Here is a 15,201-nt window from a genome sequence, read left to right on the forward strand (position 1 = left end):
CCCCTGGCTCCCCTCAACCCCCACCCCCACCCTGGCCTGCNCCCACCCCCACCCTGGCCTGCGGCAGCACAAGGGAGGGAGGGGGAGGGAGGAGAAGGGAGGGAGGGGAGTGGGGGAATGTGCCCCTCAGGGAGCACTCAGCTCCGGATGCCAGGATGCCAGAGGCCATGTGGTGGCCTAACCCTTCCTACTTTTCCAGGTGAGAAAACTGAGGCTTAGAGGAACTGAACAATTTGAGCTGAGAGTAAAGAACCAGAACTCAGGTCTCCCGAGTACACATCCTTCCATCCAGAAAGGGAAGCAGAGACTCTTTCCTCCACTGTAGAGGCTGCGAGGATATTGAAGCCCAGATAAAGTAAGAATTGGAACCCGAGGATGGCCCTTACATTTGAGGCATCTGGGTGGGGGGGCTTGTGGAAGTCAAAGGAAAGCAGGAAGACAGGAATGGAGGGGAGAGGGTCTCCCCAAGCGCCAGACTTGCCCTTCTGTAACCCCAGTTTTCCAAGGTAATCAAGACTCTGGGGTCAAGAGGCAGGTGAGGAGGAGCAGGCAAGGGATATGGGACCTGAGGGGCTGCCTTCCTGGAAATGGCATCCAAAAGTAGCAGGTATTTGAGGACATATCTGCATTTTGCTTATGGAGTGGACATGACTCTTCTTTTTTTTTTTAATCTTTATTTGAGTTTATTTATTTATTTTTTTATGTGGTGCTGAGCACTAACCCAGGGCCTCACCCATGAGGGGCAAGCCCTCTACCACTGAGCTACAACTCCAGCCCCTGGACATGACTCTTCTTTCATAGCTGTTGAAGAGGTTGGCAAGTCAGCTTCGTCCTTCCCTCAAGAGGTGAAGGAAGGCAAATCCGCAGCATGCAGGATGGAAGTTAGACAGAAAGAGGCCTCCTGCAGTGAAGTATTGGTCAGTTGCTGAAGGAAGCCTGGGGCGCGGATAGAGGGCCTCATCTTGGGCTGAGAGTGTTGTCTTTAACCTTATTCCAGATGGAAATGGGTAGAAGAGATGACCAAGGACGGGGCCAGCTAGTCCGGGGGATCATTGCTACTCACTTGAGGAAAGAGTCACAGAATGGGGAGCAAAGAGAAGGAGAAACAGAAGGGGCAGAGAAGAAAAGTATCCTGCCTTTACTTTCTCCTAGGAGCAAAGGACACCTGCTGGAGTATCCCCCTTTCTCTGGACACAGGGGTGGAATGAAGGGAAGCCAGCAGAACAGGGGCAGTTCTGGAAGCTCTGAAGGAAAAGGAAGGAGGAGGACCGGAGGGAGGGGATGGGGCTTTGGCTCAGAGGCCTAAGGTACCCGCTGCCTGGGCTGGGTCCCTCTCTGGCTCCGGAGGGAACTCCCTGCAGAGGGATTATCGACTTCTCCTTCTGCAAATCCACTCTCAGGGCACAGGGCTCACATCTGAATTCCCTAAATAACTGACCCCCTCTGGGGCCTGCAGCGGAGATTTTCCATTACAGGGACCCGGAAGGTCACATCCCATTTGTGACCTGTTTCCTCCTCCAGGGTTCCGGCAGGAGGGTGGGTAGAGTGAGCAGATAGTCCCTCTCCAGACCTTGGAATTGGGTCTGGAGCATGATGGATGCAGCTGAAGACTGTAGCTGCAAGTTCTGGGATTAGACACCAGGAGAGGCTGCCTCTGTCACTGGAAGAATGGCCCAAAGGCAGTGGGGCATTCAGTGCAGGGCAGACTTGCCCTGGGGCTGGGTGCGTATGAGATGATAACTTTGGGTTTTAGGAGGCACCTGCGCCTTGGGTTCCTGGCTTAGAATTCCTGGGTCATCTTTGGCCCAGGTGGGACAAAAGAGAAAACTTGAGTTCCAGAACCTGAATGTGGCTTGGACTCCAGCCATTGGTATTCCACCCCTCTCATCCCTGCTGGCACCTCCAAGTACTGCCCAGTCCTTCCCAAGCCCTGGCTCTCGTCCCTGGAGCCAGGCTCAATACCGGAAAGGGCTGGCTCTTCCTCTGCCCATACAGCCTGCTGGGCTTCTTGCCATGCCCTGCCATGCCCTCAAGGTTACTGCTGCTCGCAAACTTGAGGACCCAACAAGTGAGAGGTGGACAGGGCACCCCAGGCTCACTTTTTGTCCAAGCCTCACTGACAATCCCCTGCCCACGAGAGCTGAGGCTCTGGGAGGTCATCTGCTTGCCCACCATGAACCCCACGCCAGGACACAAGCTGCTGCAGATACCCGGTGCTTTGATCTAGTGCCTGGGTCAGGCTGCTGCTTCCTGTGAACCCAGACAGAGGTGCCCATTTGGATGAAGGCCCTGTTGTTGAGAGGAGCAAAGGAAAGAGACAAAAAGACTCTAAGGCAGGATGTGGGAAGCCGGGATGACCACACTGGAGAGAAAGTCTCAGATCAGAAAGATTGGAAAGGAGTCCGCATGGGGCAGTATGGAGAGTAGCTTGGTTGGTAGAGGAAGGTTTGGGAAGCAGGGATGTGTGCATGTCAGAGAGCTGGGACAGTAACGGGGAGTCAGAGAGGCAGAGGAATGCATTTGTTGGCTGTGTGTCTGTGCTAGTTAATGAGTGAGGGACACAAGAGTCCTGTCTGTGGGTAGGTTCCAAGTCCAAAGAAAAGGGCAGCACTCTCTTGGATGAGTGATCAATCAATTACAGATCAGCTATCTGTGTATGAGTGTGTGGCCTGCCACGTGTGACTGGGCGTGCGTGCCTGTGTGTGGGCCAGCGAGGAACTCGGTGCAGCCTGGCGGGCGTGGGCGTACGTGAGCGTCCATGAGAGAATGAGTCTGTGCACGGGGGAGGGGTGGGCGCTGCTCAGCTGCAGATGGGCTGCAAGGTCTCCAAGAAACAGTTCTGTTTCCTAAGTGACTGGCCTCCTGGGGCTTCCAGCCCAGACTTGAAGGTTGTTTCAAGATCATGAAAGGAGAGTGGGAGGGATGGAGGGAGGGAAGGAAGCCTGGGAGTCTCCGTCACCCCCACAGTCCCTCCTCCCACCCTCACCCCACTCCTCTGCCCCAGTCCTGGATTGAGCCAGCACTACTCCTGGGCGCTGCTACCTCTGCACCAGGCTGCTGGGCACCCTCTCCCCCTCCTCCTCCACCCTCCAACCTTTCCTTTCCTTTTCTTCTTTAGGGGCTGTCATCTTGCCACTGTGACCAGGCTTCTGGGCCCTGTGAGGACATAGTGGAGTCTTCTGCTTCCAAGAGGAGGCCATCTTTAGGGGATGGGTTATGTGGGAATCTGGGAAGGCCAGGGGTGGCCTTGACTAATGTCCAAGAGAGATGCCTTCTCATCCCCCCTTCCTCCCTGTCCTCTGCCCTCCCACTCCCTCAGACTGTGGTGAACTCTTGGTGGGCTCAGAGCCACAGAGTAGCTGTCTTAGCCCGTTGCTGCCTCAGTTTCCCCACTGGCCCACCAGGATGGCATTGGATTTTCTGTCTGTCTCTTCCTTTACGACTGTCCTTGTTTTCTTCCTGGTCCTTAATTTTTTTTAGTCCATCAAACAAGATTCTAGAATCTCTTCCTTTGTCTCTCCTTAGGTCTGTCATTTTTCCTATGTCTCTCCTTAGGTCTGTCAGATTATTTTTATTGTCTTTTTTAAATGGTGAAAGCCATATTACCTAGAATTTAGAAAAGAGGAGGAAAAGCCAGGTGTGGTAGTGCACACCTGTAATCCCATCAACTGTGGGGGCTGGGGCAGGAGGATCACAAGTTGGAGGCCAGCCTCAGCAACTTCGTGAAACATAGTCTCAAAATAAAATAAAAAGGGCTGCATATGTAGCTAAGTGGCAGAGCATCCCTGGGTTCAATCCTTGCGGGTAGGATGGGCTGGGGAAGAAAACAGAAGGGGAAGAAAGCGCACAGGAGTATTTTCCTCAGTCTCTCTATTTCTGCTCCATTCCTTACTCCTTTCTCGGTTTGGAGAGCTCCATGTTGTGTTCCCACCTAGACACGCAGGTGGAAATGCAAGGGAGGAAAAGGAAAGAGTCTTTGGTGTCAACCTCTCTCCCCAGGAATGAAGGTACAAGGCTGCTCTGCGTCTCTGTTTCCCACCTGTCCCTCTCTAGGGTCCCCCCCCATGATCTTTTACAGTCAGGTCAGCTGAGGTTGGTCCCAGCGAGGCCACGAGTCACCTGAGCAAGCTTGGACAGGAGGCTGCTCCACTCTGGCTTTGGTGTCTTCGTCTGAGTGACAAGGAGCAGCACTGGGACACCTTGAAGGTCCTCTTCCAGCACTGATGATGCCGCGATCCTGCCGTCTCCTCAGCTCAGGGAGGCAGCTCAGGGAGGCAGCAAAGTTACCTGCGTGAGAACCGCTACCTGGAGACCTGCTGGGAAGGAGACCAGGGCGCAGTGCTCTTGCCCTGTTTACCTGCATGTGGCCCACCGAAACGAGCCTTGTCCCTTTAACTCTTGGCATAGAATCCAAGAAGGACTTAGGACTTGAGCTAACACTGCCTTGGTCTCTTACAGGGAGACACCATGAGGGGGGGGGATGGGGTCTGGGGAGAAGGGCTCTTGGCTGGTATCCACCGAGCAAATACCAAATAAGAGGATGTTAGGGCACAGGAGGAGGACCGGGTTAATTGGGTCTTGCTGAGTATGGGGGGCAAGGGTCACAGCTGGGCCCTGCAGGGTTCCTGTTTGCCTTTGATTCCATCTGGGCAGGGAGGGAACTGGCCCCTAAGCCCGTGAGGAAGGTTTGCTTTGGCCAGAGATCTGACCCAGGCCCTGGCCCGGAGCACCCCGCCTCCTTGCTCCGCCTATCAAGAGGCAGCCTGGCTTGGTCCCCAGCCTCCTCGTTCCTCCCTTACCAGCCCCTTCCACTTAGCCCAGGATGTAGCTCTGTTTATCTGCCTGTTCCCTTTGGCCTCTGGACACCCAACTAGGACAGGATGCCCTGCAAACATCTGGCACGCGAAGACATGGCCCTCCTCCCACAGAATGGACTCTTCCTCGAACTCCAGGGAGCTTGGCCTCCTCGGCACCTCAGTTTCTCTGAAAGTCCAGGATCCTTCTGCTCTAGTGCTCCTGTCTGGAAGTTCCCATCACTTCTCGGGTGTGTGTGTGTGTGTGTGTGTGTGTGTGACTTCGTCGACAGTACATTCTCTTTCTGACAGCTATTGCATCATTCAGCCATTCAGTCTATGTGCTGAACACTTACTGTATATACCATATTCTATGTGAGTATTTGAGAGACAATTACAACCCAGGCAAGCAAGGTTCCCACTCTCATGGCTCTTTTGTTCATAATCCCATGCCATTAGGTCACCACATCCCTCCATCCCATCCCTGAGCCAGTCTTCTCAGGGTCAGCTCCTAGCTCTTGAGGACTCCCTTTCCCCATTTCCTTAAGCTTGACAGGCCTTCAAGGCCTATGATATGGCCCCAATAACCTCTTCCGGTATCTCCGTGTTTCCCCTCTGGGCTCTGGGTACTGGAGTGTCCTGGTCAACTAACCATTAGCTAGAGATCTTGGTGGATCCAAGGAAGCACTGAAGGCACAAGGCTGCTCCATGTCTCTGTTTCCCACCTGCCCCTCTCTAGGGTCCCCACCATGGTCTGATACAGCTGAGGTTGGTCCTCGCCTGACCCAGGTTGGTCCTGAGCAAAGACCCAGCCCTGGCACGTTGGAAGTCACTCTGGACTGGATGGGACAGTGGGCAGAGGCTTTTGATGAGGACTTGTTCCACCACAAACATACCTTGTATGCTTGACTGGATCCTTTACCTCACATTAACTCAGTGAGGTAGTTGGACTAGCTAAGAATTCTCGTCTGTAGCAGCATCTTCGTGCCCCATGCCTGGGTCTCACCCCTAGGGATCCTATTTCAATTTGTCTGAGGTAGGGCCCAAGCCTAAGCATTTTTCAAAGGTTCCCCAGATGATTCAATGGGCAGGCAGGGTTGAGAGTCACTGAGCCTGATTGCCACCGAGATCTCTAGCTCATCACAGCTAATGGTGAGTCGACCAGGACACTACATGCTTGCCCCCCACCTCCCCCAGTTGAAACCTTAACCCCTAATGTGAGAGTGTCAGGAGGTGGGGCCTTTGACAGGTAATTAGATGATGAGAGTGCAGCCCCCATGATGGGTTTAGGCCCTTAAAAGAAGAGGGACAGGAGACAGCTTGCTCCCTCTCTGCTCTCTGCCATGTGATGGCAGAGAGGGGGGGGGGCATCTGTAAACCAGGAAGTGATCCCTCCCTCACTAGATATGGGATCTGCTGGCACCTTGGTCTTAGATTTCCCAGCCTCCAGAAGGGAGGGAGACAGCATGCATTGCTTAATTTGGTCCTCATAAAAACAGATGGGGAAGCAGAGACACACAAATTCTAAGTAGTTCTAAGGGGGACTGGGATTCAAACCTAGTCAGTTTGATTCCAGAGTCTGAACATTTAATCTTCATGCTGTGAAGAGAAGGATCCACTCTGGGTCCTTGTCTCCAGGAGCACAAGAGCAGAAATCCCTGACTTCAAAGATGACAGGAGGAGTGTACCAGAAGATAGAGGGGAGGGAAGAGGGCCAATCAATCCCCAGTAGCCGTGAGCCAAGGCCCTGCCAGGTGCTGGCTGCACACTGTTTTTAATCCACAGGAAGATGGCAAGAAGGAGAAGATGGCTCTTAGTTGGAAGATTCAGGAAAGTCTTCGTGGAGGAGGTGACATTCTAGTTAGGCCATGACAGAGATCTGGCTCAGAGAGAAAAAGGAGAGGGAACAGCCTGAGCACAGGCAGACGGCGCAGTACCCAGAGCCCAAAGGAGAAACATGGAGATACTGGAAGAGGATGTTGGAGCCAAATCATGGGCCCTGAACGCCTGTCATTTTAAATGCTTGTGTTTCCTAAAAGGCTCTGATGATAAGAGTCACCTGGATGCTTGTTAAAAATATAAAACAGCAGGCACGTCTCTCAGAGATTCTGATTCATGAGGGTGGAGGTGGGCAGTGGGAGTCTGTATTTTTACCATCAAGCAAGTTTGAGAAACATCGCCATAAACAATATGGAACCATTTAAAATTTCTGAGCAGGGGCGTAATCTCATTCAAACTGCAGCCCAGGAAGGCTCGTTTGATTGCTGTGTGTGTGTGTGTGTGTGTGTGTGTGTACATGAGTGTGTGCATACATGGGTGTGGGGGGCTGAAAGGGTGGGACAGGTGGGGACTATAGATGGTAAAGCTCTGGAGGACAAGATGGGACAATGACAGAGAGGAGACAGGGGTGAATGGGAAGGATCTTCAAGGAGACAGGATTTTAGGACTTGGTAGCTGATTGGATATCAGGGTAAAGGAGGAAGGAGCTGGGGGTCAGGGAGTTGGGGATGCAAAGTCAACTCAAACAAGGTAGGGAAGAGAGGAGCTCACTCAGGAGAGAAGCCACAAGTTGTGTTTTGGGTTGTTAAGTCTGAGGTAGCCCTGGCAGGTAGAGAAGGTGACCAGTGAGTAATGGGAATGGAGACTAGAGCTTGGGAGAGAGCACTGGCCACGGAAGTCACCTCCACAGAGGTGACCACTCAACAGGAGGAGATTTGCCAAGGTAGAGGAGCCAGAGGACAACAGGTCAAAGGTCTTGAAGAGAACTCTGGGCAACACCTAGGGTAGAACAGAAGGTCTGGAATATGGAGGGGCAGAGAGATGGGAGAACTAGATGAAGCCATGGGACCTGACAGCTGAGAGAGAAAAAGGATTAAGGGGCAAAAAGAAACCCTATCAGTTTCAGATTTCAGATGCTAAGGAGAAATGAAAGTTGGGCACTTTTTTTTGACCTTTCAAAGGTCAAAAACATTTCCATGGTAGGTCAAATTTAGAAATGAAATTGTGAAGAGTTGAGGAGGGTGTGGTAGGAAGCAGGGGGGGGGTCTAGGTTACCCTCTCCCTAGGGGATCACAGGAAATGGAAAGACCCATTTAGAAGGGTCTCCTCTCCTGGTCACGGATCCCACTCTACCCCTGAGCCCCAGCTTTTTTCATCATTTCCCTCAACAGCAATCCTCAGAAAATGATGAACTCAGTACTACGATGATTCTCATTTTAAATATGATGAAAACTTAAGTGAAACTAAGGCTAGAGAAAGCCAGTAGTGGGATCCAGGATACAGAGCTGGGAAACCCAGCTCTGTGCAATGTTTTGCTGCTTGGTTCTGAAGTCCCAGCTCCACAGATTTTTTAAGATCTTAACTGGGTACAAAGAGACGTTATTTCTTGCACCTAAATTCCTGATGGGTAACACGCCTTATCCCCTAACTTTTAGATTTGTTCTGTCTTGTCCCCTTTCCCCAGGAATACTTTGGGACTGGGGTCCTCCTTGACGATTTGCAGCACCTTGAGAGGTCAGTCCTGCTGTCCTGGATTCCCCATCACCTTGGCCTTGCAGCTGATTGGACCTCCACACCCTTGTTACCCCCTCCCCCCTCTCTCTCTTTCTTCCTAAGATGATTTGAATTAGGCAAGATGAAGCTTTGTCACATGGCTAAGAACTTGTGCTGTGGAGTTAGAAGTGCCTAGAAAAGAAATCTTAGGCCGGCCACTAATTGGACATTTGTTTGTTTTTAGCTTCTCTGAGCTTCGATTTCTTTGCTAGCTCTAACTCATCCAATTGTGTTGAGAACTGCAACGCTTGATGAATGTTAGCCATTATTTTCTGCCCTCTATTTCCAATGTCGTGGCCTTTGGATTGCAATTTCTCTTTCAGCTGGATCCGATCTCCCGCACCTTCCCTCCCCAGAGGACAGAGCCCAGCCCTTCCTCGGCTGCCCAGGAAGCTAGCCTGGGTTATTTCTTGAGGGATGGAGAGTTTGGGTTCTGCAAGAGGAGAAAGGAGAAACTTTCAGCTGTGGGTGGAAGTGGCCGGTGAAGATGGACTTGGGAAAGAGGGGTGCCCACTATGGAGGCCATATGGCCACCAAAGAGAAAAAGACCCAGATTCCCTCTCATGTCCCCCACTCCCTGCTCACTCCCTGGCTCAGCCAGCCATTCTGTAAATGTCTGGGGAGATTCTAGTCCTTGCCAGGCAACTGGGCTAGGCATGGGGACAGAGCAGAAGAGAGTTAACCGTGGCCTTGAGAAGCTCACCGCCAAGACAGAGAGGCAGACAGAAACAAGCCTCCTTAACTACAACACAGAGTGGGAGATGCAAGGGCCAAGGACAGGGTGCTGTTGGGGCGGGGGGAGTGAGCGAGGGTCAGTCACTTAGCATCAGGACGCTGGGATCACACTCGCTCCCATGGCCGGCTCACTCACCCCCACTGTTCCATCTGTTTCTTTGTTTTGCAATCTTTATTTCTGGCTTTGTTTTCCATTTACTTTTCTAATAGAGAGGCTTTGGAAAAATTCCACACTTGTTTCAGTTGGACGAGGCAAAAAGGGAATTGTCCACTCTTCAGCCAGAATAGCCCAGGGGTGCCGGGTTCCTGCAGGGCCCAGGTGGACAAGTGGAGGAAGCAAGAGCTGGCCACAGGGAGGCCAGGAAAGAGCCTGCAGCCCCCAGGGAGGCTGAAAACACAGGAGGAACTGAACTTAGCTGAGAAGTCTGGGGTGACCATGTCTCCCATCTTCCCAGAGCTCTCCTCACACCCCACTGCCTTCTGTTCTGATTGGAGGGAAGAGTGGAGCCCCTTCTCCTCAGAGCATCCTGGGAAGCTGGGTTCCATTGCTCTTTCCCCACCTGGTGAGTTTGAAAGGCCTCAGAGTTGGAAGTGAGTCTTCAACATTATCCAAGGTGGAGGGCTAGGTGTGTGTGCATAAAATCTTTCCTAGTCTTTCTCCCTCAAATCCACCACATGACCTCATGGTCTCCTCATGTCCTGGGTCTCTGACACTGTTCATTGATTCATTAATTCAACAAAACATTTATTGAACACTCACTATGTGCTAGAAATTGGAGCACATTAATGGGAAAAGATAGTTAGTTCAAAAGGTTGTATAGATACCAGATGAGAGAGAGAGAGAGAGAGAGAGAGAGAGAGAGAGAACACGCACATGCGCATATGTGAACATATAAATAAATGTGTGCAGGTTAGGGAAGCAGGAGGAAGAATGTTCAGAAAACTTGAGTTTGGGAGTCAGTTTGCATTTGCATCTAGGTGCTACCTTTTTGGGGGCAAGGTACTGGAGATTAAACTTAGGGGTGCTCTCCCACTGAGCTACATCCTAAGCCCCTTCGTATTCTTTATTTTGAGACAAGGTCTAGCTAAATTGCCAAGACTCTTCTTGGACTTGCCATCTTCCTGCCTCAGCCTCCTGAGTTACTGGATTACAGACATGTGCCACTGTGCCTGCCTGGGTGCTACCATTCACTCCCTGTATGAACTTAAGGTGAATTTCGTAACTTGTCTGTACCTATTTCCCATCTGTAAATTAGCGATAACCACCTGGGGTTGTTCTTACCACCTGGGTTTTATGTGAAGACTAAATGAGTAAATGTGTGCAGAATGTGGGTGACAGTGTCCAATACAAAGCGGCCTTTCAGTAAGTGTTAGTTATTATCACTTCCTTCTTTCTTCACTCAGAGCTGTGTCTAGACAAACCTATGAATGACCTATTCTCCAAATCTGCCTTTTGCTTAACCTCGGTGACTCAAGGGGCAGTCGCCTGGTGCTAACCACCTGTCGCCCCCTGAGGCTCATCTATAATACTCACCCTTAGACTTTTGTCTACCCAAACTGTTGCCATTTGCCACCCTCAACTTGCCCACCCCCACCAAGCTGCTCAGGTTGGGGAAGAAGTGATATCACACAGTGGGGCTTGCCTCAGCCCCCTGCTCCCTCCAGACACTTCTGCTCCAGCAGTCCCCTCTTGCTGGCTGGGAACAGAGGACAAGAATGGGGAAGGAGCCCAGGCACCCACCCCATGGGCCTGGGGAAACAAAAGAACTTGTCAGGGGAGGGAGGTCGGAGGGGATTCCAGCTCAGAGGGATCCACGCATGGTATTCCAGAGTAGGTGGCAGCTGGCACTATTCCTGGGTGCAGAAATGGCAGGGTCCTCTCAGGGGTCAGGGCTAGGTTGTGCCAAGGCCCCAGTGGCATTGTGACTCCCCTATTCTTGAACAACTGTGCCACCCCCTTGGCATAGGCCTTGAGAACTGGGGCAGGAGTGTGGGCTCAGCCAGGGTAAGGGGAGGGTTTAGAAAACACACACACACACACACATACACACACACACACAGGGTCCACCATGGGGTGCAGATCTTGGTTCTGGGGAGGAAGGGGGAAGAAGGTGTGGTGCAGATGTGTGTATGGGTGGGGGTGGGGGAGATGACTTTGTGGTTCCATGACTATGTTGGGGTGGGCCCAGTGTCTGTGTGTTTATCTCTGCCCTGGTTTGTTGTCCAGGTGAGTGTAGGTTTTTGCTTTACCTCTGACCCTTTGCTTGAGCCTCTCAGCAATTCGGCAGTGAGAATTTTCTCTTTGGGAGGGTGGGAAAATCCAGTTTCTCAGTGCAGTATGGGTCAAGGATTTATAAACACACACAAACAGGACATTCTTGTGTGGGATCCTTAGCTCCCCAAGAAGCTGGGTTTGTACTCATTTGAAGGAGAGAGCTGAGTATTCCTAGTGTGTCTCCATCATTTCCATGTGTGTTAGTGGCTGTTATGTTTGTCATTTTGTCTCCACAGTAATATCTGTGTCCATAGCAAGTACTTATAAATGCTGGGCTCAGATTTAAATTTGTTCTTTAGTGATGTTTGACTTTAAGAAACAATGTAACAAGGGTTAAAAAAATCCTGGGTTCAAATCCAAGTTTGGACAGTAACTAATCCATTAACTTTGGACAAGTTCCTTAGCTTCTGTATGTCTCAGTTTTCTCACGGCGATAATAATAATAATAGCACTAACCTTACAAGGTTCTGTTGAGGATTCAATGAGATCACGTTACACACCTGGCACAGGTCAGGATATTTTTAACAGTCCAGTCTTTGGGTGTGCTCCTCTTTGAGGGACATGACTCCTCTGTTGTGACTGCCGTATGTGACATCTCGGCCAGATTATAAACCGTTTTATGGGAGAACATGGGTTTTAATGGTTGTTAATAATACTCATGAGAACTCAGTACCAACTTTGTACCATGTAGTTTGGAGGTGAAATGAATTAAATTAACATGTAAAACAAGACTGGTGTTTGACATATGCCCACATCTGGTAGTGGGGGGGGTATGGGGGATGGGAAGCTGGTGATGGTATAGTGACAACACAGCCCAGCCGGTGCCAGGGTCCCCACAGTCACTACTGCACCTGTGTCTCTCTGTAATCCCAGACTCCCTCCTCGTGAATGTCCTAGTCTGGCCTTGAGGATCACTTAAACCTCCTTTTCTCCTTCCTGCACTCACCCCTGCCCCAGTGCACCAGCCTAGGTGAGCCTGTGTTTTCTTGTGGATGTGACAGATGGGGACAGAGATGCCCTCCAGTCTACACGATACATTCCTCTTTTGCAGAGTGTGCGTGTATTTGTGCATCACTCTGTTGGGTGTATGTGCAGCAGCTTTCTGCGTAAAACCCCTTTCCATTACGGTGGGTACATGCGTCTGCGTGTGTGATGAGCCTCGTGCCTGCCATTTCCTCTCCTCCCCCGGCTTTTCCAGTTACATAAGCAGCTGAGGGGCGAGTCAGTCCTGGGCTGTGGGCTCCCCCTGCTGGCCACCTCTGGAACCCACATTTGCAGGAGGGGCATGTGGAAGAAGTTTTGCCTCAAGCCCTCTGGTCCTCCATCCCTACCTGCTCTCAGCTCCTTCCCAGCCCCAAGCCATGGGAGGAGGACTAGTATCTCAGATCCCTGAAGAACTCCCTCATAATGTCCATAATGAGGTTTGGTTATTATTTGTTTACAGTATGTTCCCTGCAATACAATGGCTACTTTCCCTGAGGGAAGGGGACCAAGATGGCCTTGACCTTGTTTATCAAAGCACTGTCTTGTTTAGCACAAGGCCTCCCCAATCAGATTTGGTGTATGAGTGAGTGTAACAGGATAGAAAAAGGCTTGGAAGGAGAGACAGTGCAGTATAGAAAGATTTGGGGACAGGCAGGCCTGGGCTCAAGTCAGGCCTTGATTACTTGAAAGCTGTGTGGCCTTGGGCAAGACGCTTTAACCCTTCTGAGCCTCAGGTTCCTCTTTTGTTAAACGACACCATCTTGTAAAACAGACTGTAAAGGCTAGAAATCATACCCCTTTGAGTACTGCCCTTATTGTGCAAGCATTCCATAAATCTATTATGATGATAATGGTATCTTAACATCTGTCAAGCCATAATAATCAGGAAGGCATTAAATCCATTCAGTTTCTAACTAAAGGGAGAGAATGGTTTTCCTCTAAATGCCTCCCTGGGCCTTTCATTTTCACACAGCTCAACATGGACTGTGGATGATTTAGAGAAATGGATCTGAAGAAACCAGTCAAGGCAGGTATGGTTTGGCTTGTGCCACTTCCTGCCTCTGGACCTCAGTTTTCTAGTCTGTAAAGGATGCCACCTAAGTAGAAGGGTGGAGGGGGATGAGAAGAGACAGGTAGCGTGGTGGAGGGTGAAGGGTGCTGGAAAAGCTCTGGGGTCACAATCCACGGCCACTTTGACAGCCTTGGCTTTGCAGACCTGCTTCACCCTTCCTGACCCTCCTCACTCTCCATCTGCTCCAGAGTCCAGGGAAAGACAAAGAACCTAGGTAGAATGCCTCCACCATATCCAGGGCAGGTCCCACACTTCCAAACACAGGGCTATGTCCATCTCTTCTCACTTAATATAGAAACTTCTTCAGCTAATTCCCCTAAGTTTTAGGTCTAAACTAAAATTAAACTACTTAGAAAGCAGTTTAAATATTAATTCAAAAACAAAACACCCCCTCCCATTTCGTGTTAGTTGCCCTGTGCCAACCAGCTTGTGTACATTACCTCAATTAATCACCACTGTAACCCCTTGAGTGAATGTCAACAATTTCAGCTCAATTTGTGGTTGAATGAGGTTAAGCAACTGGTGCAGGATCCCTCAGCCAGTAAGAAACGGCTCTTGGATGGTCCACTTGCCCAGCACATTTTCCTTTGGTTTTGCCCTCTGAGGGATTGGCAAACAGGTCTCCCATGACCTTCCGGGCCCTGAAGCACTCTTGGACCCAAACCCTTCGCGTTCCGAGCTCCTTTGTCCCTCTGACCCCCACTTAAATCAGCAGGGTTTGCAGCGATGACTAGAGGCTCAGAGAACCTAACTGGATTCTGAGTGCTTGCACCCGACTCCAGGCATCACAGGTGCTCGGCGGGGTGAGATCTCGGCGGGGGTGGGTGGAGATTAGCGGAGGCGAGGCGTGGCCAATTCTGCCCGCCGCTGGCCTGGGGCGGAGCCACCGCTCGATTCCGAGTCCGGCCGAGTCAGGGGATTAGGGAGGGCGGATCTTGAGGCGGGGACGAGCCAGGGCTGGAGACTGGCCGGGCCTCAGTAGGGCGGGGTATGGGCGGGGCCCTGTTTGGGGCGGGGCTNCTCCGCTTCCTGCCCCCCCACCTGGGCATGCGCCCCCTGTACCCCCAGCCCTCCAGAGCCCGCGCAGCCCCCCGGAGCCTCCTTAAAGCCGGCCGCGCAGGATGGGCGCCCCGGGTCCCAAGCCGACGCTGCTGCTACTGCTAATGCTGGGTAAGCTGGGTCCCCGCCCTATCCTGGGCACCGCAAGGCAGGTGCCGGCCACCCGGCGCCCATCCGGGCCCGCCTTCCCAGCATTTCGGAGCTCTTCGCAAACCCCCCTTCTCCGTCAGGTGTGTCTCCAGTCTCCCCGGGCTTGGCGCCCAGCTTCCCTTTGCGGCAGCCCGCCGAACCAGTCACGCGGAAAAGGGGCTCCCCAGGGCTAGTTCCGTAGCCGGGGGCACAGTGAGGACCCACGGAGGTGCTGCCGAGGCACCGCCAGGTCTTCGGAGGCAGGCCCTACTTCTCAGCCTGCAGACCCAGTTGCTGGGGTCGTTGTGTCCAAATGGTGCGACTCAGTTGTGTCTCACACTCAGCTCCAGGCCTGGCCTTGGGTGCCTGCCCTGTGTGGGCAGTGCCCGACGGTCTTCATAATTGCCCCAGAGTTGGCTGGAGGCCCAGAGGCTGGTTCTACCCACATCTTTGAAGTAAGTCTCCACTAATTGCTCCCCATACACTTCATCATTTGAGGCTCCCTCCCTTGCCCCCATCTCCACCCTTGGTTAAGTTCCTAGGTGCCCTTCTTCCCCTCTGGCACACAGCACTTTGGCCTGTTGTGAGACCCCCCCCCCCCC

At 51.9% G+C, this 15,201-nt stretch overlaps 1 protein-coding gene and 1 long non-coding RNA gene across 3 annotated transcripts in view; both read left to right on the forward strand.

Moving 5' to 3' along the window:
- Positions 1–2,762: 2,762 nt before the first annotated feature.
- On the forward strand, positions 2,763–6,890 carry LOC125618711. Its single transcript, XR_007350118.1, has 3 exons — positions 2,763–2,888; positions 3,119–5,168; positions 6,579–6,890. It is a non-coding gene; the product is annotated as an uncharacterized LOC125618711 (long non-coding RNA).
- A 7,543-nt stretch (positions 6,891–14,433) lies between these two features.
- Positions 14,434–15,201, forward strand: part of Igsf8 (immunoglobulin superfamily member 8) — a 6,846-nt gene continuing 6,078 nt past the window's right edge. Inside the window, exon 1 of one of the 2 annotated variants that reach the window (XM_015492014.2) lies at positions 14,434–14,581. In XM_015492014.2, the coding sequence (XP_015347500.1) occupies positions 14,533–14,581 (49 nt within the window). In that variant the 5' untranslated portion in view covers positions 14,434–14,532. Of the gene's footprint in view, positions 14,582–15,032; positions 15,055–15,201 lie in introns of those variants that run through there. The other variant, XM_048810188.1, reaches the window with a different exon arrangement.

This window comes from Marmota marmota, unplaced genomic scaffold (assembly GCF_001458135.2).
Source record: "Marmota marmota marmota unplaced genomic scaffold, marMar, whole genome shotgun sequence".
Lineage (NCBI taxonomy): Eukaryota > Metazoa > Chordata > Mammalia > Rodentia > Sciuridae > Marmota > Marmota marmota.